The sequence below is a fragment of the Schistocerca gregaria genome, chromosome 3, assembly GCF_023897955.1.
Source record: "Schistocerca gregaria isolate iqSchGreg1 chromosome 3, iqSchGreg1.2, whole genome shotgun sequence".
Taxonomy (NCBI): domain Eukaryota; kingdom Metazoa; phylum Arthropoda; class Insecta; order Orthoptera; family Acrididae; genus Schistocerca; species Schistocerca gregaria.
Genome location: NC_064922.1, coordinates 414,061,565 through 414,074,619, shown reverse-complemented (window position 1 = coordinate 414,074,619; position 13,055 = coordinate 414,061,565). Strand labels below are relative to the sequence as shown.

General features: G+C 44.4%; 1 protein-coding gene across 1 annotated transcript in view; it reads left to right on the top strand.

Moving 5' to 3' along the window:
* The first annotated feature begins 2,848 nt into the window (after positions 1–2,848).
* Positions 2,849–13,055, top strand: part of LOC126355389 (dynein axonemal intermediate chain 2) — a 211,055-nt gene continuing 200,848 nt past the window's right edge. The window contains exon 1 of the mRNA XM_050005684.1: positions 2,849–3,031. Within this exon, the coding sequence (XP_049861641.1) occupies positions 2,849–3,031 (183 nt within the window). The remainder of the gene's footprint in view (positions 3,032–13,055) is intronic.

Here is a 13,055-nt window from a genome sequence, read left to right as displayed (position 1 = left end):
CTTAAACCTAACTAACCTAAGGACATCACACACATCTATGCCCGAGGCAGGGTTCGAACCTGCGACAGTAGTAGTCGCGCGGTTCCGGACTGAGCGCCTAGAACCGCTAGATCACCGCGGCCGGCTCTACTCTTCATTCGATGCCTGCGAAATCCTACTTTTCAGCAGGATAATGCACGACCGCATGTTGGAGGTCCTGACGGGCCTTTCTGTATACATAAAATGTTCGACTGCTGCCCTGGCCAGCACATTCTCCCGATCTCTCACCAACTGAAAACGTCTGGTCAATGGTGGCCGAGCAACTTGCTCGTCACAATACGCCAGTCACTACTTATGATGAACTATGGTATCGTGCTGAAGCTGCATGGGCAGCTGTACCTGTACACGCCATCCAAGCTCTGTTTGACTCAATGCCGAGACGTATCAAGGCCGTTATTACGGCCAGAGGCGGTTGTTCTGGGTACTGATTTCTCAGGATCTATGCACCTAAATTGCGTTAAAATGTAGTCACATGTCAGATCTAGTATAATATATTTGTCCAATGAATACCCGTTTATCATCTGTATTTATTCTTGGTGTAGCAATTTTAATGGCCACTAGTGTATTTTAGAATAAAGGGTGCCTGATCGCTCTCCGCCTCCATCCTCGTTATCTGAACTTGGCATTACTTTGTATGAATATTGGTACCATATTCCCTTGAAAACCATGCAGTTCCTATATTTATTCATTCCGGGACGGCTAAAAGCTGTTTCGAATGCCATCGGTTTTCCTACGCCATATTAGGCACGGTAATGAGTTGTGTGTTTGGTGTTTCCACATCCTAGGCTAGTGATACTCGGATCAAGTTTACTTCTCAGCTTATAGAACACATTACTTATTCCACCTCTAAACGCTCGGCCTGTTTGTGTTCCCGATGTTTTGAGAGAAGATAATGCTTCCGGAGTTGGTTTAGAATAAGCTCCGTTAATGTATCGGGTATCTCATTTTGTGACTGTCGATTTCAAGTAGCTTTCATGTGAGGGGAATAATTTAGTGATTTTAGTGCTTTCGTAATTACTAGTAATGATAGATAGATTTATTAATGGCATATCTTTTAGACCACTTTTCATTTCGACAATCGATGCCGGGCTTGCCGTCCGATGTGACCGAGCGGTTCTAGGCGCTTCAGTCCGGAGCCGCGCTGCTGCTACGGTCGCAGGTTCGAATCCTGCCTCTGGCATGGATGTGTGTGATGTCCTTAGGATAGCTGGGTTTAAGTAGTTCTAAGTCTAGGGGACTGATGACCTCAGATGTTAAGTCCCATAGTGCTTAGAGCCATTCGAACCATTTTTTGATGCATGGCCTCAACACGTTCTTCACAATAGCTGTAGGTTTCATGCAGTTGCACGCTACATTTTTGCCGCATTTGAATCTGCGAACATTACTCGATTTAGGGAAATGTCAGTCCAAAGACTGTGTGTTAAAGCAAGTACCTTCAGCTGCACGAATCAGATTTTCAACTGAGCCAGATTTAGCCTTTTCAAAGAATTTAGTGATGTTTGAACCACTAGGCTCGTATTTCGGATTATGTTTATGGTTTTTGTGTTCAAGTTATCATTAACATCAGAACACCCTCTTTGGCAATCGAAGTGGATATTGAACAAATTGTACAGGCTACTTGGCAGTCATGATAACTCGCTTGTGTTCAGAAATATTCTCGAACCCACCCGAACTGCATACTTTGAGATATGTTTGAGGCACCGACGTGTGAAGTGAGCCTCGTTAGCCTGTGCACACGACACGGCTGTCTGACGGGCAAGGCGGTGACGCGGTGTATGCGACCGTCGATTGTAGTGGCTTCTCAGTGTTATCAATAAAGAAGTATGGAAAACACGTGTGTAGGAGAGCTAAAGTTCTTGTTTAACTCATTTGAACAAAGATTTATTAAACTCTACTTATTTCCAAACAATCAAATTTCTCCAATATACAGGGTGATTCACGACGATATCTAAATATTTTAATATGTTATTCTGCAAGTAAAACTAAAGAAAAAAGTTCATCTAAACATAGGTCCGCAAATGTATGAATGAGCTTTGTTTTTTCCGGTCTAACATGAATTCACGTGTGCTGTGGTATTAATAAAACCACATTAACTGACACATTCACACAGTTTCAGTTAACGTTACTTATTACCATCATTTTTCCAAAAATTAAATTCTCTACAATTTCCGTTGAAAACTTTGTGCAATTGTCTCTGGGACATGTTTTATTAGATTCAGCAGATCAATAACAATAAAATAAATGAAAATCGTGCTTTACTTCAACCTCATACAGTTTTGCGATGGCTTCACATTAGCGAAGTTGCTACACTTCAGGCAAAATCTTTTGTTAGCCGTAACTCGTAACTAAACATTTGCGCACCTATGTTTATATGAACTTTTTTCTTTATTTTTAGTTTTAGAATAACATATTAAAACATTTGCATATCTTCGTGAATCACACACGATATGGCAGCCCTAAGTGCTCCAGGAACAACACAGACGTCTTGTATTGTATAGGTAATTGAATACGAATTTTCTCAGTTTGACGGTGAGAATGGTGACGATAACTCAAAACAACAGTGCGCCAACAAAACCGCGTTTCCCCAGACAAATGCAACTGTTGAAACATCGAGGGGCTCATTTAATTGCAATGGCGCCATCATAATTTTCAATGATGGAGGTGTTCGTGAGGCGGACGCTTTCGACAGCTGATGCGGGGACCTGGCCACCAGCGAGCCTGCAGCTATTGATGTAACGGTTACCCTGGCAACCGCTCCAGTGGCAGATGTAAACGCGCGGTCGTGGCTACAGACGTGCATGTTGCAGAAATGGACTTGCAATATTCGTACACCAGAAAGCGATACGAGTTCGGCAGGCCATACTACTTTCAAGATGATGGGCCAAAAGTTCTGGAAAATATTTTACCGTGTAAATCTGGGATGGATGACTACATCACCAAGAATCCCGTCAACAGTACAGCTCAGTACGGCACTGTCCTAGCGGAACACGAGGTACTGTGAACGTCCAGTAAACAAACAGAGGCGATACGAGCCATACATTCTATAACTGCTAACTGCCTGTGCTAGATGTATTTTGTGCGTATTTGGAGCGGAGACGGTTGTTTCAGCGCGAATGTCATACCGATATACATTGTTTCGGTCTACACGTATGTCTTACAATGCACACTCATTCGTGTTGTTGCCATTGCCCACTTCTCTACACGCTGTGTGTATCTTCGCGTCTCTGCATATCTATTGAATGTCTTCTATAATTCAGCCCAATCTTTTTCTTCCCCTGTAATATACTCCCTCGATCGCTGTTATTATTCGTTTCTTTACTTATGGCAGCCTTAGTATCTATCACACTAAACTCCGTCTTATTTTGATAAGGATTTTATATCTGTTTTCATCGTCTTCCATGTATCTCTTCATATTGTTCTTTACCTGTTCACGTAGTTGTTAACGTCCTCCTGTAGCGTGACATTCCAGATGTAACCAGATTCAACTTTTTCTGCTCTCTACAGACGACATTATACTTCGGTGGACTGCTGTGCAACAAACTTACGGTAACCAGTCAAATGAGAAAATATTTTTTCCAGCATAACAATGAACTACGCGTCAGTATGTACTCTTTGGGAATAATAATCAATCAAACTGATAAATTTACTATGTATTTCTTAGCCTACCATCAGCTATGGGGTGGAAAATGTTCATATCAATGAATCAGAATCACAAAATATATGCTGAATGTGTCTGAAATATCTGTGGGAAATCAACAGTGTCAACTTCTATTAGTACAATATGCCCTCGGGACTGAATTTCACGACCAACTTTAGACGATGCATATAAATCCGCATTTGCATCCACTTCAGAATCAGTTAGTTTCATGACTTCCGTGAAAAACTTCTTCAAACAAAGGCAAACGGTCTGCTCTGCACTACCTAACGCATTCGTACCAGATGTTTCAACCACTGGTCCACTTGACACTGCTTTATCCTGACCGCCATCAGTTACTGCAATAGTGTTTGAAACTGTGGAAATAGTAGCTATCATGCATCGTCTGCATTAGTCTCCTCCAAACTCTGAATCTTCTACGCAGTATTTTGTAACCTCTTCCCAGTAGTTTATTGCACAACCAGCCAGAACTACATGTGTCGTGAAACTATGCCAACTCCATAAAGTCATTCTTACAGATCTAAAATAAATATTCACAAATCTTAATCTGACCCCTCTAACTACAAAAACCAAGTGAAATCATTAAATAACATGGTTATTACATTCAAGTATGTGCATAAACTGTTTTCGTGACACTGCATACTTCTTTGTAATCATTCTACATATGCACTGTCTGCCGAAATAATTTATACTATCTCAGCGGCTAACATTTTCGAGGTAATTTGCGAAACAGTATTATCTAAAAGAAGAACTTCACAGCACAAAATCAATAAAATTTTATGTAACTAGGAACTTAACCCACGACACGATTTGTTTACGTGTAGGGCGTAAAGGGAAATTATCTGTAAATATGCTTACAAACGACTCCTGCATTGATTTCATACTTTATAATATAGGAAATATTACTGTGAATTGAAGTTGCAGACGTTTATATCAGAAGATATCAGAGGAGTAATCCTACGGTGACAAATGCTAGCTGGACACAGAACTAACTCTAAAGATAAGTGCCTCAAAGTCCATCGGTAAATATTCGTACTGTTACTGACTTTGTCATTGATATCTCAAGCTCACACACTTAGAAACACAAAAATTGTATTGTTATCTATCAGTGATACTTCTGTGACTACGTTAATTAAAATAAAATCGATTGTTTGTGATAAATAAGACATAAACAGCAGTTTAGACATTGACATATATATGCACACCAGTTCACCCAACAAGTGTACGTTAGTATTGTTTAATACAGTTTTAAAGAACGCCACAGAGTCATGTCGATAGTATTAATTAAAAAATGAAATGAAAATAATCATACTTTAAAAGTATATTAGTTACTCTCATACGTTTAACGGAAGTAGCTAATTCTTAATAAAGGACAAACGTCACGTACAGAGTGAAACAAGAGAACAAGTAAGTTCACATTATTTGTTATTACAAGGCAAACTATGGTGACTTTTCGAATTACACTGGTTAGTTTTTCTCTTACAAAAGCACCTTTTCGTCTTCTTATATTCAAAGCGAGCAAATCCCTGGCCTTTTCCTAAGGTTGCTCTTTTGGTAGCAGTTATTAAAGATAAATTTATCTCTGGCTCTTCTTCTACCGGCAATAAATTTTTCTATGGCTCTTCTTGTAGTAGAAAGATTTTTCTTTGGACACGTCGAATTCGGATGTGAAAATACACATTTACTTAGCTTACTTAAAAAGGGATTAGGAATTTAATATAAGCTTCTACGCACTATACATATTACGATAAAATATTAATCCTTAAAACATTAATGAATCACTTGAATAGTTAGCAACATTAAATAGAGGCACATTTTGAGAGCTTTGAACTAAGGAGCCACTAAAAAGAGTTTGCAACGACATTCGTCCCAAATTATTGAAACTTGTTCCACATCCACACTTGCAATATACACTCCTGGAAATTGAAATAAGAACACCGTGAATTCATTGTCTCAGGAAGGGGAAACTTTATTGACACATTCCTGGGGCCCGATACATCACATGATCGCACTGACAGAACCACAGGCACATAGACACAGGCAACAGAGCATGCACAATGTCGGCACTGGTACAGTGTATATCCACCTTTTGCAGCAATGCAGGCTTCTATTCTCCCATGGAGACGATCGTAGAGATGCTGGATGTAGTCCTGTGGAACGGCTTGCCATGCCATTTCCACCTGGCGCCTCAGTTGGACCAGCGTTCGTGCTGAACGTGCAGACCACGTGAGACAACGCTTCATCCAGTCCCAAACATGCTCAATGGGGGAAAGATCCGGAGATCTTGCTGGCCAGGGTAGTTGACTTACATCTTCTAGAGCACGTTGGGTGGCACGGGATACATGCGGACGTGCATTGTCCTGTTGGAACAGCAAGTTCCCTTGCCGGTCTAGGAATGGTAGAACGATGGGTTCGATGACGGTTTGGATGTACCGTGCACTATTCGGTGTCCCCTCGACGATCACCAGAGGTGTACGGCCAGTGTAGGAGATCGCTCCCCACACCATGATGCCGGGTGTTGGCCCTGTGTGCCTCGGTCGTATGCAGTCCTGATTGTGGCGCTCACCTGCACGGCGCCAAACACGCATACGACCATCATTGGCACCAAGGCAGAAGCGACTCTCATCGCTGAAGACGACACGTCTCCATTCGTCCCTCCATTCATGCCTGTCGCGACACCACTGGAGGCGGGCTGTACGATGTTGGGGCGTGAGCGGAAGACGGCCTAACGGTGTGCGGGACCGTAGCCCAGCTTCATGGAGACGGTTGCGAATGGTCCTCGCCGATACCCCAGGAGCAACAGCGTCCCTAATTTGCTGGGAAGTGGCGGTGCGGTCCCCTATGGCACTGCGTAGGATCCTACGGTCTTGGCGTGCATCCGTGCGTCGCTGCGGTCCGGTCCCAGGTCGACGGGCACGCGCACAATCCGCCGACCACTGGCGACAACATCGATGTACTGTGGAGACCTATCGCCCCACGTGTTAAGCAATTCGGCGGTACGTCCACCCGGCCTCCCACATGCCCACTATACGCCCTCGCTCAAAGTCCGTCAACTGCACATACGGTTCACGTCCACGCTGTCGCAGCATGCTACCAGTGTTAAAGACTGCGATGGAGCTCCGTATGCCACGGCAAACTGGCTGACACTGACGGCGGCGGTGCACAAATGCTGCGCAGCTCGCGCCATTCGACGGCCAACACCGCGGTTCCTGGTGTGTCCGCTGTGCCGTGCGTGTGATCATTGCTAGTACAGCCCTCTCGCAGTGTCCGGAGCAAGTATGGTGGGTCTGACACACCGTTGTCAATGTGTTCTTTTTTCCATTTCCAGGAGTGTCTTTTATCGAGTATCCCATACTTTGTTCCTCTCTTGTGGAAATCCTGGTTATCCTTTTGAGGAACCACTTCAATAATATTGCGGTGGTCTGATTTTGTCTGTCGACATCAGGAATTGGCATAACTACGTTATCACTGATTTCTACAGACGCATGTGTTGAACGCCAGGCTAATTTCATTCTCTTGGTCTTTTTATGTTAAATTTTCGTGACCTTTTTGTCTAGCTGCTGTTATTTGGGATTATCGATTCGCATTAGCTACAATTTTTTCATCGTCGTCACCAGTCAGAATTATTTGAAACGCTGCACTCGTGCTAGCTGCAGCTCCTGGGCCTTCTTAACTAGGTGCTGCTGTGATTGTAGAGTGTCCACTTGCATTAGCTGAAGCTTCTGCGTTTTATTGACTGGTTGCAGCTGTAATCTGAGAATGCCCACTGCTTCTAGCTGCAGTCTTTTCCTCCTCTGAGTTAGGCAATATTTCCACATCATGAGTTACATCATTTACATCATCTGTGAGTTGTGTCCAAAAGAAAAAGTACTAGACAACGCTGTGGACGTAATAGAAGTCGTTATTAAAGAGTGACTACCAGAGCCCGGAGCACAACTATTCCATTGTTTCACGAGCCGAAGGATTCCCTGTTCCCAGACTTCCCGTGGCTGTGACAAGGGCCAGTTCTCCTCTATGTCTTCAGGTCGTCTTTCAGTTGAACCACTTGCCAACGAGACTTGTTTCTTTATTTTAGCGGGCCAAACACATGGAAGTAGCTAGGCGACGTGTTTGGGCTGTAAAGCGGATCCTCATGCTCTTCCCACTTGATCTTCGCAGTTACACTCTGCGTGACCTCGGAACCTCGAAGACAAATTGAGGCATTTTGTCGTGGAGTAGAATCACCGTGACCATCCCAGGCCGTTTGCTCTTGATCGACTTGCGTAGGCTACGGAGTATCTCGCGGTACACATCACTATTAATGGTTTTTCTGTGCTCGAGGAATTCGGTGGGTGTCGGACGACGGACTTCAAAAACGAAGGTGAGCATCACTTTGCCTGCTGAGAGCACAGATTCGCATTTTTTAGGTGGATGCATCGACACCACATTCGCGTCCCTAGATGTCTCATTACGTTGTCCCAAAGCGTCATATACAAATTTCAACCGGTTTGATTGTTATAACGTTTCGCAACTTTCCGTTTCAACAACTCTTAACCACATTACTTTTATTTAAAGCCTCTTCAGGACCATGTTCATCCCACGTTTCCTTAATAACGTCTAGAGACGAACTCGAAGTCGTAATTCCTACTTGCGGCTCTTTACCAGATGTGGCTTTACGTGGTGACTGCTTCATATCAGAATGAAGTGTCCGATTTCTCATAAAAGGTACAAAGCGAAGACCGTTTAACCAGTTCATAGTGCTGTTATCTTGAGTTCAAGTAGCCTACATATTTTTCAATGTCTTGGTTGGTACGTTAGTAGTGGGACAAAGAGAAAATCAGCGCATTTTGTAAGTGTGGGTTGCCTACATCAGGGGCAGGTATGCACTCAGGGGCAAACCTTGTTCACCTTTGATTGAAAGATCATTAACCTATTGCTCTCCTTTGATTGACAGGTCCTTAACCTGTTGCTCTGCTAAAAGGACTCTTCATTTTGATTGACACAAACCTAACCTATTGTTCCCCAATCTCCATCCCCCAAAGCCCTCAGGAAACCTCCAACCCACCACCTCCCCCTTGCTGCTACACGTACACTGTCAGGTCTGAGTTATTAGATCAGCCCTCTCTCACTCTTATCAATTTGATTGACTACTTAATTAAATAGATCAATTAATTAACGTCTCCTCTCCAGCACTCTGCTCCCCTCATCCACTCTCCTTCCCTCTCTTCCTCCTCCCCTCTACATTTAAATAGGTGGCTCTGCAGTGGACAGGATGGATCTCACGAAGGGAAATTCAAGGGTATATTGTTTATTTATAAAAAAAAATCCAGTTTGCAGTGGGTTGGATTTCTCTTGCCCATCACTTCCTGCTGTTTGGAAAGATGCAGGTCTTGTAAGAAGTAATTAAATTGACAATGCAAGGAAAACAGTCATGAAACACACATCACACATAATTACACAGTTAAAAATATTTCGATTACGAAGCACGCACGGCCCGCCGCCCCCCTTACCATTGGACCACACAGAATGCCACCGCACATGCTCCCAGGAGTCGGGGTGCACCGGCAGCCCCCGTGAAGTGACAACGCGACTATCAGCTGTCAAGCCATGCACGTGTGTCCGATCAGGTCCCTCGAGCAGGAGGTGGTGGCATCCCTTTCATAACTGACACCTGAGAAATTCCTGTCGAAATACGTATTCACCTGGGCTGTTTCCTGGCACGATGACACATAGCTGAGAGAGATGTTTGCAAAGCGGCTCGCCCTCAGCGAGATGTTTGCATAGCGGCTGACCCTCGCAGATGTGGCAAAAAAGTTGTCAGTGTTATACTGACGCGACATGTCAATGTAAGTAAGAGCCATGTCTTCCTCTCAGAAATCTTAAAATGTTGCAGAAATAGTTAATGGTCACTTTTGTAGGAGCTTCCGTGATGTCTCAGCTTGTCTGCATGGAAATTCTGGTCCTAACAGTACCTGTTCACGAAAATAGCCAAGAATAACAGCACCTGCCTTCTTTCTCGCGATCCTAACGGGACAGCCCTTCTATTACTTATCAGTCCATTTTTGTAATTGGTAAAATGTCACAGAATTGGTTAACCGACGCTGTTGTAGGTGCTTTCGTGATGTCTCAGCTTATCTGTATGGAAATTCTTACCCTAACAGGACCTGTTTGTGAAAATACCCCAGCATAACAGCGAATGCATTATTCCTGATGCTCCTAACGAGACATCACGTGTTCGCTTCCTGGAAACCGTGATGTCCTGCTTTCAACATACATCTTAAAAATGGTAAACGTTCTCGTCGCTAAAAACCCTCATCATGTCTGTGCACGTTTGCAAAACCACTGTTAATCATAAAAGCATTTTTGTTGTTTGGAAACATAGCACAGTTCATATGGTTAAAATGGCTCTCACCACTATGGGACTTAACATCTGAGGTCATCAGTCCCCCGTCTGCTTCACGTCTGCTGTGCAGCGAGCTACCTTAATTTAAGTATTAACTGTATTTTTCTTACTTGTCACTTCTTCTTCTGCGTGTTTTTGCTTTTAGGAAGCTTTAATAGTCGAGTGCTATTAAGTGTTCCATAGATTTCGTGTTTGTTTTGAATACAGTCAGAGAGTCCCTTTAGTCAGCCATAGTGCCAGTAGTGTCAGTGTCGCCCTAACCGCCGTCTGCTTCACGTCTGCTGTGCAGCGAGCTACCTTAATTTAAGTATTAACTGTATTTTTCTTACTTGTCACTTCTTCTTCTGCGTGTTTTTGCTTTTAGGAAGCTTTAATAGTCGAGTGCTATTAAGTGTTCCATAGATTTCGTGTTTGTTTTGAATACAGTCAGAGAGTCCCTTTAGTCAGCCATAGTGCTAGTAGTGCTAGTGTTTGTTTTGAATACAGTCCAGAGACAGGTAGTGCTATTTTCCTTGTTTTCTACAAGGAGTGGTTAGCAATCACACTTTAGTCAATAATCAACCGCCTTTAGTGAATTAGCAGTCTATTTAAAAGTTTATTCACACTCTATAGTAAATTGACTTCTTAGGATGGATAGGATGTGTGGCTGCTGTGTACGGACGCAGGAGGGGCTGGCCACTCTTCGCGAACAGCTGAGCGTGTTGATGGCCGCGGTCAGCCGTCTTCAGGCTGCTGCCTCGGAGTGTAGCGGCAGTGGGGAGTCTGGTGCGTCGCAAGGTACACCCCAGGTGTTACATGCTTCACCCACTGTCCCTGCTGTCGAGACATCTTCGCGGGTACCGGGCGCGGTTGGGCCACCCTCTCCCCAAGGGGAGTGGCGGGTTCAGCGGCGTTCGCGGCGCACGAGGCGGAGGGTCAATGTGGAGGCTGGCCGTGTGGCATCGCCCGCTCTGCCTGTGAGTGGACATGTGGCTGCTCCTTCAGCAAGGTCCGAGCAGGCACACGGGGGGAGGGGTTTATTAGTTATTGGGAGCTCCAACGTTAGGCGGGTGATGGAGCCCCTTAGGGAAATAGCGGAAAGGTCGGGGAAGAAGGCCAGTGTTCACTCTGTCTGCTTGCCGGGGGGTCTCATCCGAGATGTGGAGGAGGCCCTACCGGCGGCGATAGAGAGCACTGGGTGCACACGACTGCAAATTGTTGCTCATGTCGGCACCAATGACTCCTGCCGTCTGGGTTCAGAGGTCATCCTCAGTTCGTACAGGCGGCTGGCGGAGTTGGTGAAGGCGGAAAGCCTCGCTCGCGGGGTGGAATCAGAGCTAACTATTTGTAGTATCGTTCCCAGAACCGATCGCGGTCCTCTGGTTTGGAGCCGAGTGGAAGGCTTAAACCAGAGGCTCAGACGATTCTGCGGAGAGCTGGGGTGCAAATTTCTCGACCTCCGCTATCGGGTGGAGAAATGTAGGGTCCCCCTGAATAGGTCAGGCGTGCACTACACGCCGGAAGCGGCTACGAGGGTAGCGGAGTACGTGTGGATTGCACATGGGGTTTTTTTAGGTTAGAGAATTCCCTCCCTAGGCCCGACAAGACGCCTCCTGAGACGCGGCAAGGCAGTAGGCAAAATGCAACAAGGAATAACAATATTAATGTGCTTATAGTAAACTGCAGGGGCGTCTATAGAAAGGTCCCAGAACTGCTCTCATTAATAAACGGTCACAACGCCCATATAGTACTAGGAACAGAAAGTTGGCTGAAACCAGACGTAAACAGTAATGAAATGCTAAACTCGGATTGGAATGTATACCGCAGAGATAGGCTGGACAGTGAAGGGGGAGGCGTGTTTATAGCGATAAGAAGTGCAATAGTATCGAAGGAAATTGACGGAGATTCGAATTGTGAAATGATTTGGGTGAAGGTCACGGTTAAAGCAGGGTCAGACATGGTAATTGGATGTCTCTATAGGCCCCCGGGCTCAGCAGCTGTTGTGGCTCAGCACCTGAAGAATAATTTGGAAAATATTTCGAGTAGATTTCCCCACCATGTTATAGTTCTGGGTGGAGATTTTAATTTGCCGGATATAGACTGGGAGACTCAGACGTTCATAACGGGTGGCAGGGACAAAGAATCTAGTGAAATATTTTTAAGTGCTTTATCTGAAAACTACCTTGAGCAGTTAAATAGAAAACCGACTCGTGGCGATAACATATTAGACCTTCTGGTGACAAACAGACCCGAACTATTTGAATCAGTTAATGCAGAACAGGGAATCAGCGATCATAAAGCGGTTACTGCATCGATGATTTCAGCCGTAAATAGAAATATTAAAAAAGGTAGGAAGATTTTTCTGTTTAGCAAAAGTGACAAAAAGCAGATTTCAGAGTACTTGGTGGCTCAACACAAAAGTTTTGTCTCAAGTACAGACAGTGTTGAGGATCAGTGGACAAAGTTCAAAACCATGGTACAATATGCGTTAGATGAGTATGTGCCAAGCAGGATCGTAAGAGATGGGAAAGAGCCACCGTGGTACAACAACCGAGTTAGAAAACTGCTGCGGAAGCAAAGGGAACTTCACAGCAAACATAAACATAGCCAAAGCCTTGCAGACAAACAAAAATTACGCGAAGCGAAATGCAGTGTGAGGAGGGCTATGCGAGAGGCTTTCAATGAATTCGAAAGTAAAGTTCTATGTACTGACTTGGCAGAAAATCCTAAGAAATTTTGGTCCTATGTCAAAGCGGTAGGTGGATCAAAACAAAATGTCCAGACACTCTGTGACCAAAATGGTACTGAAACAGAGGATGACAGACTAAAGGCCGAATTACTAAATGTCTTCTTCCAAAGCTGTTTCACAGAGGAAGACTGCACTGTAGTTCCTTCTCTAGATTGTCGCACAGTTGACAAAATGGTAGATATCGAAATAGACGACAGAGGGATAGAGAAACAATTAAAATCGCTCAAAAGAGGAAAGGCCGCTGGTCCTGA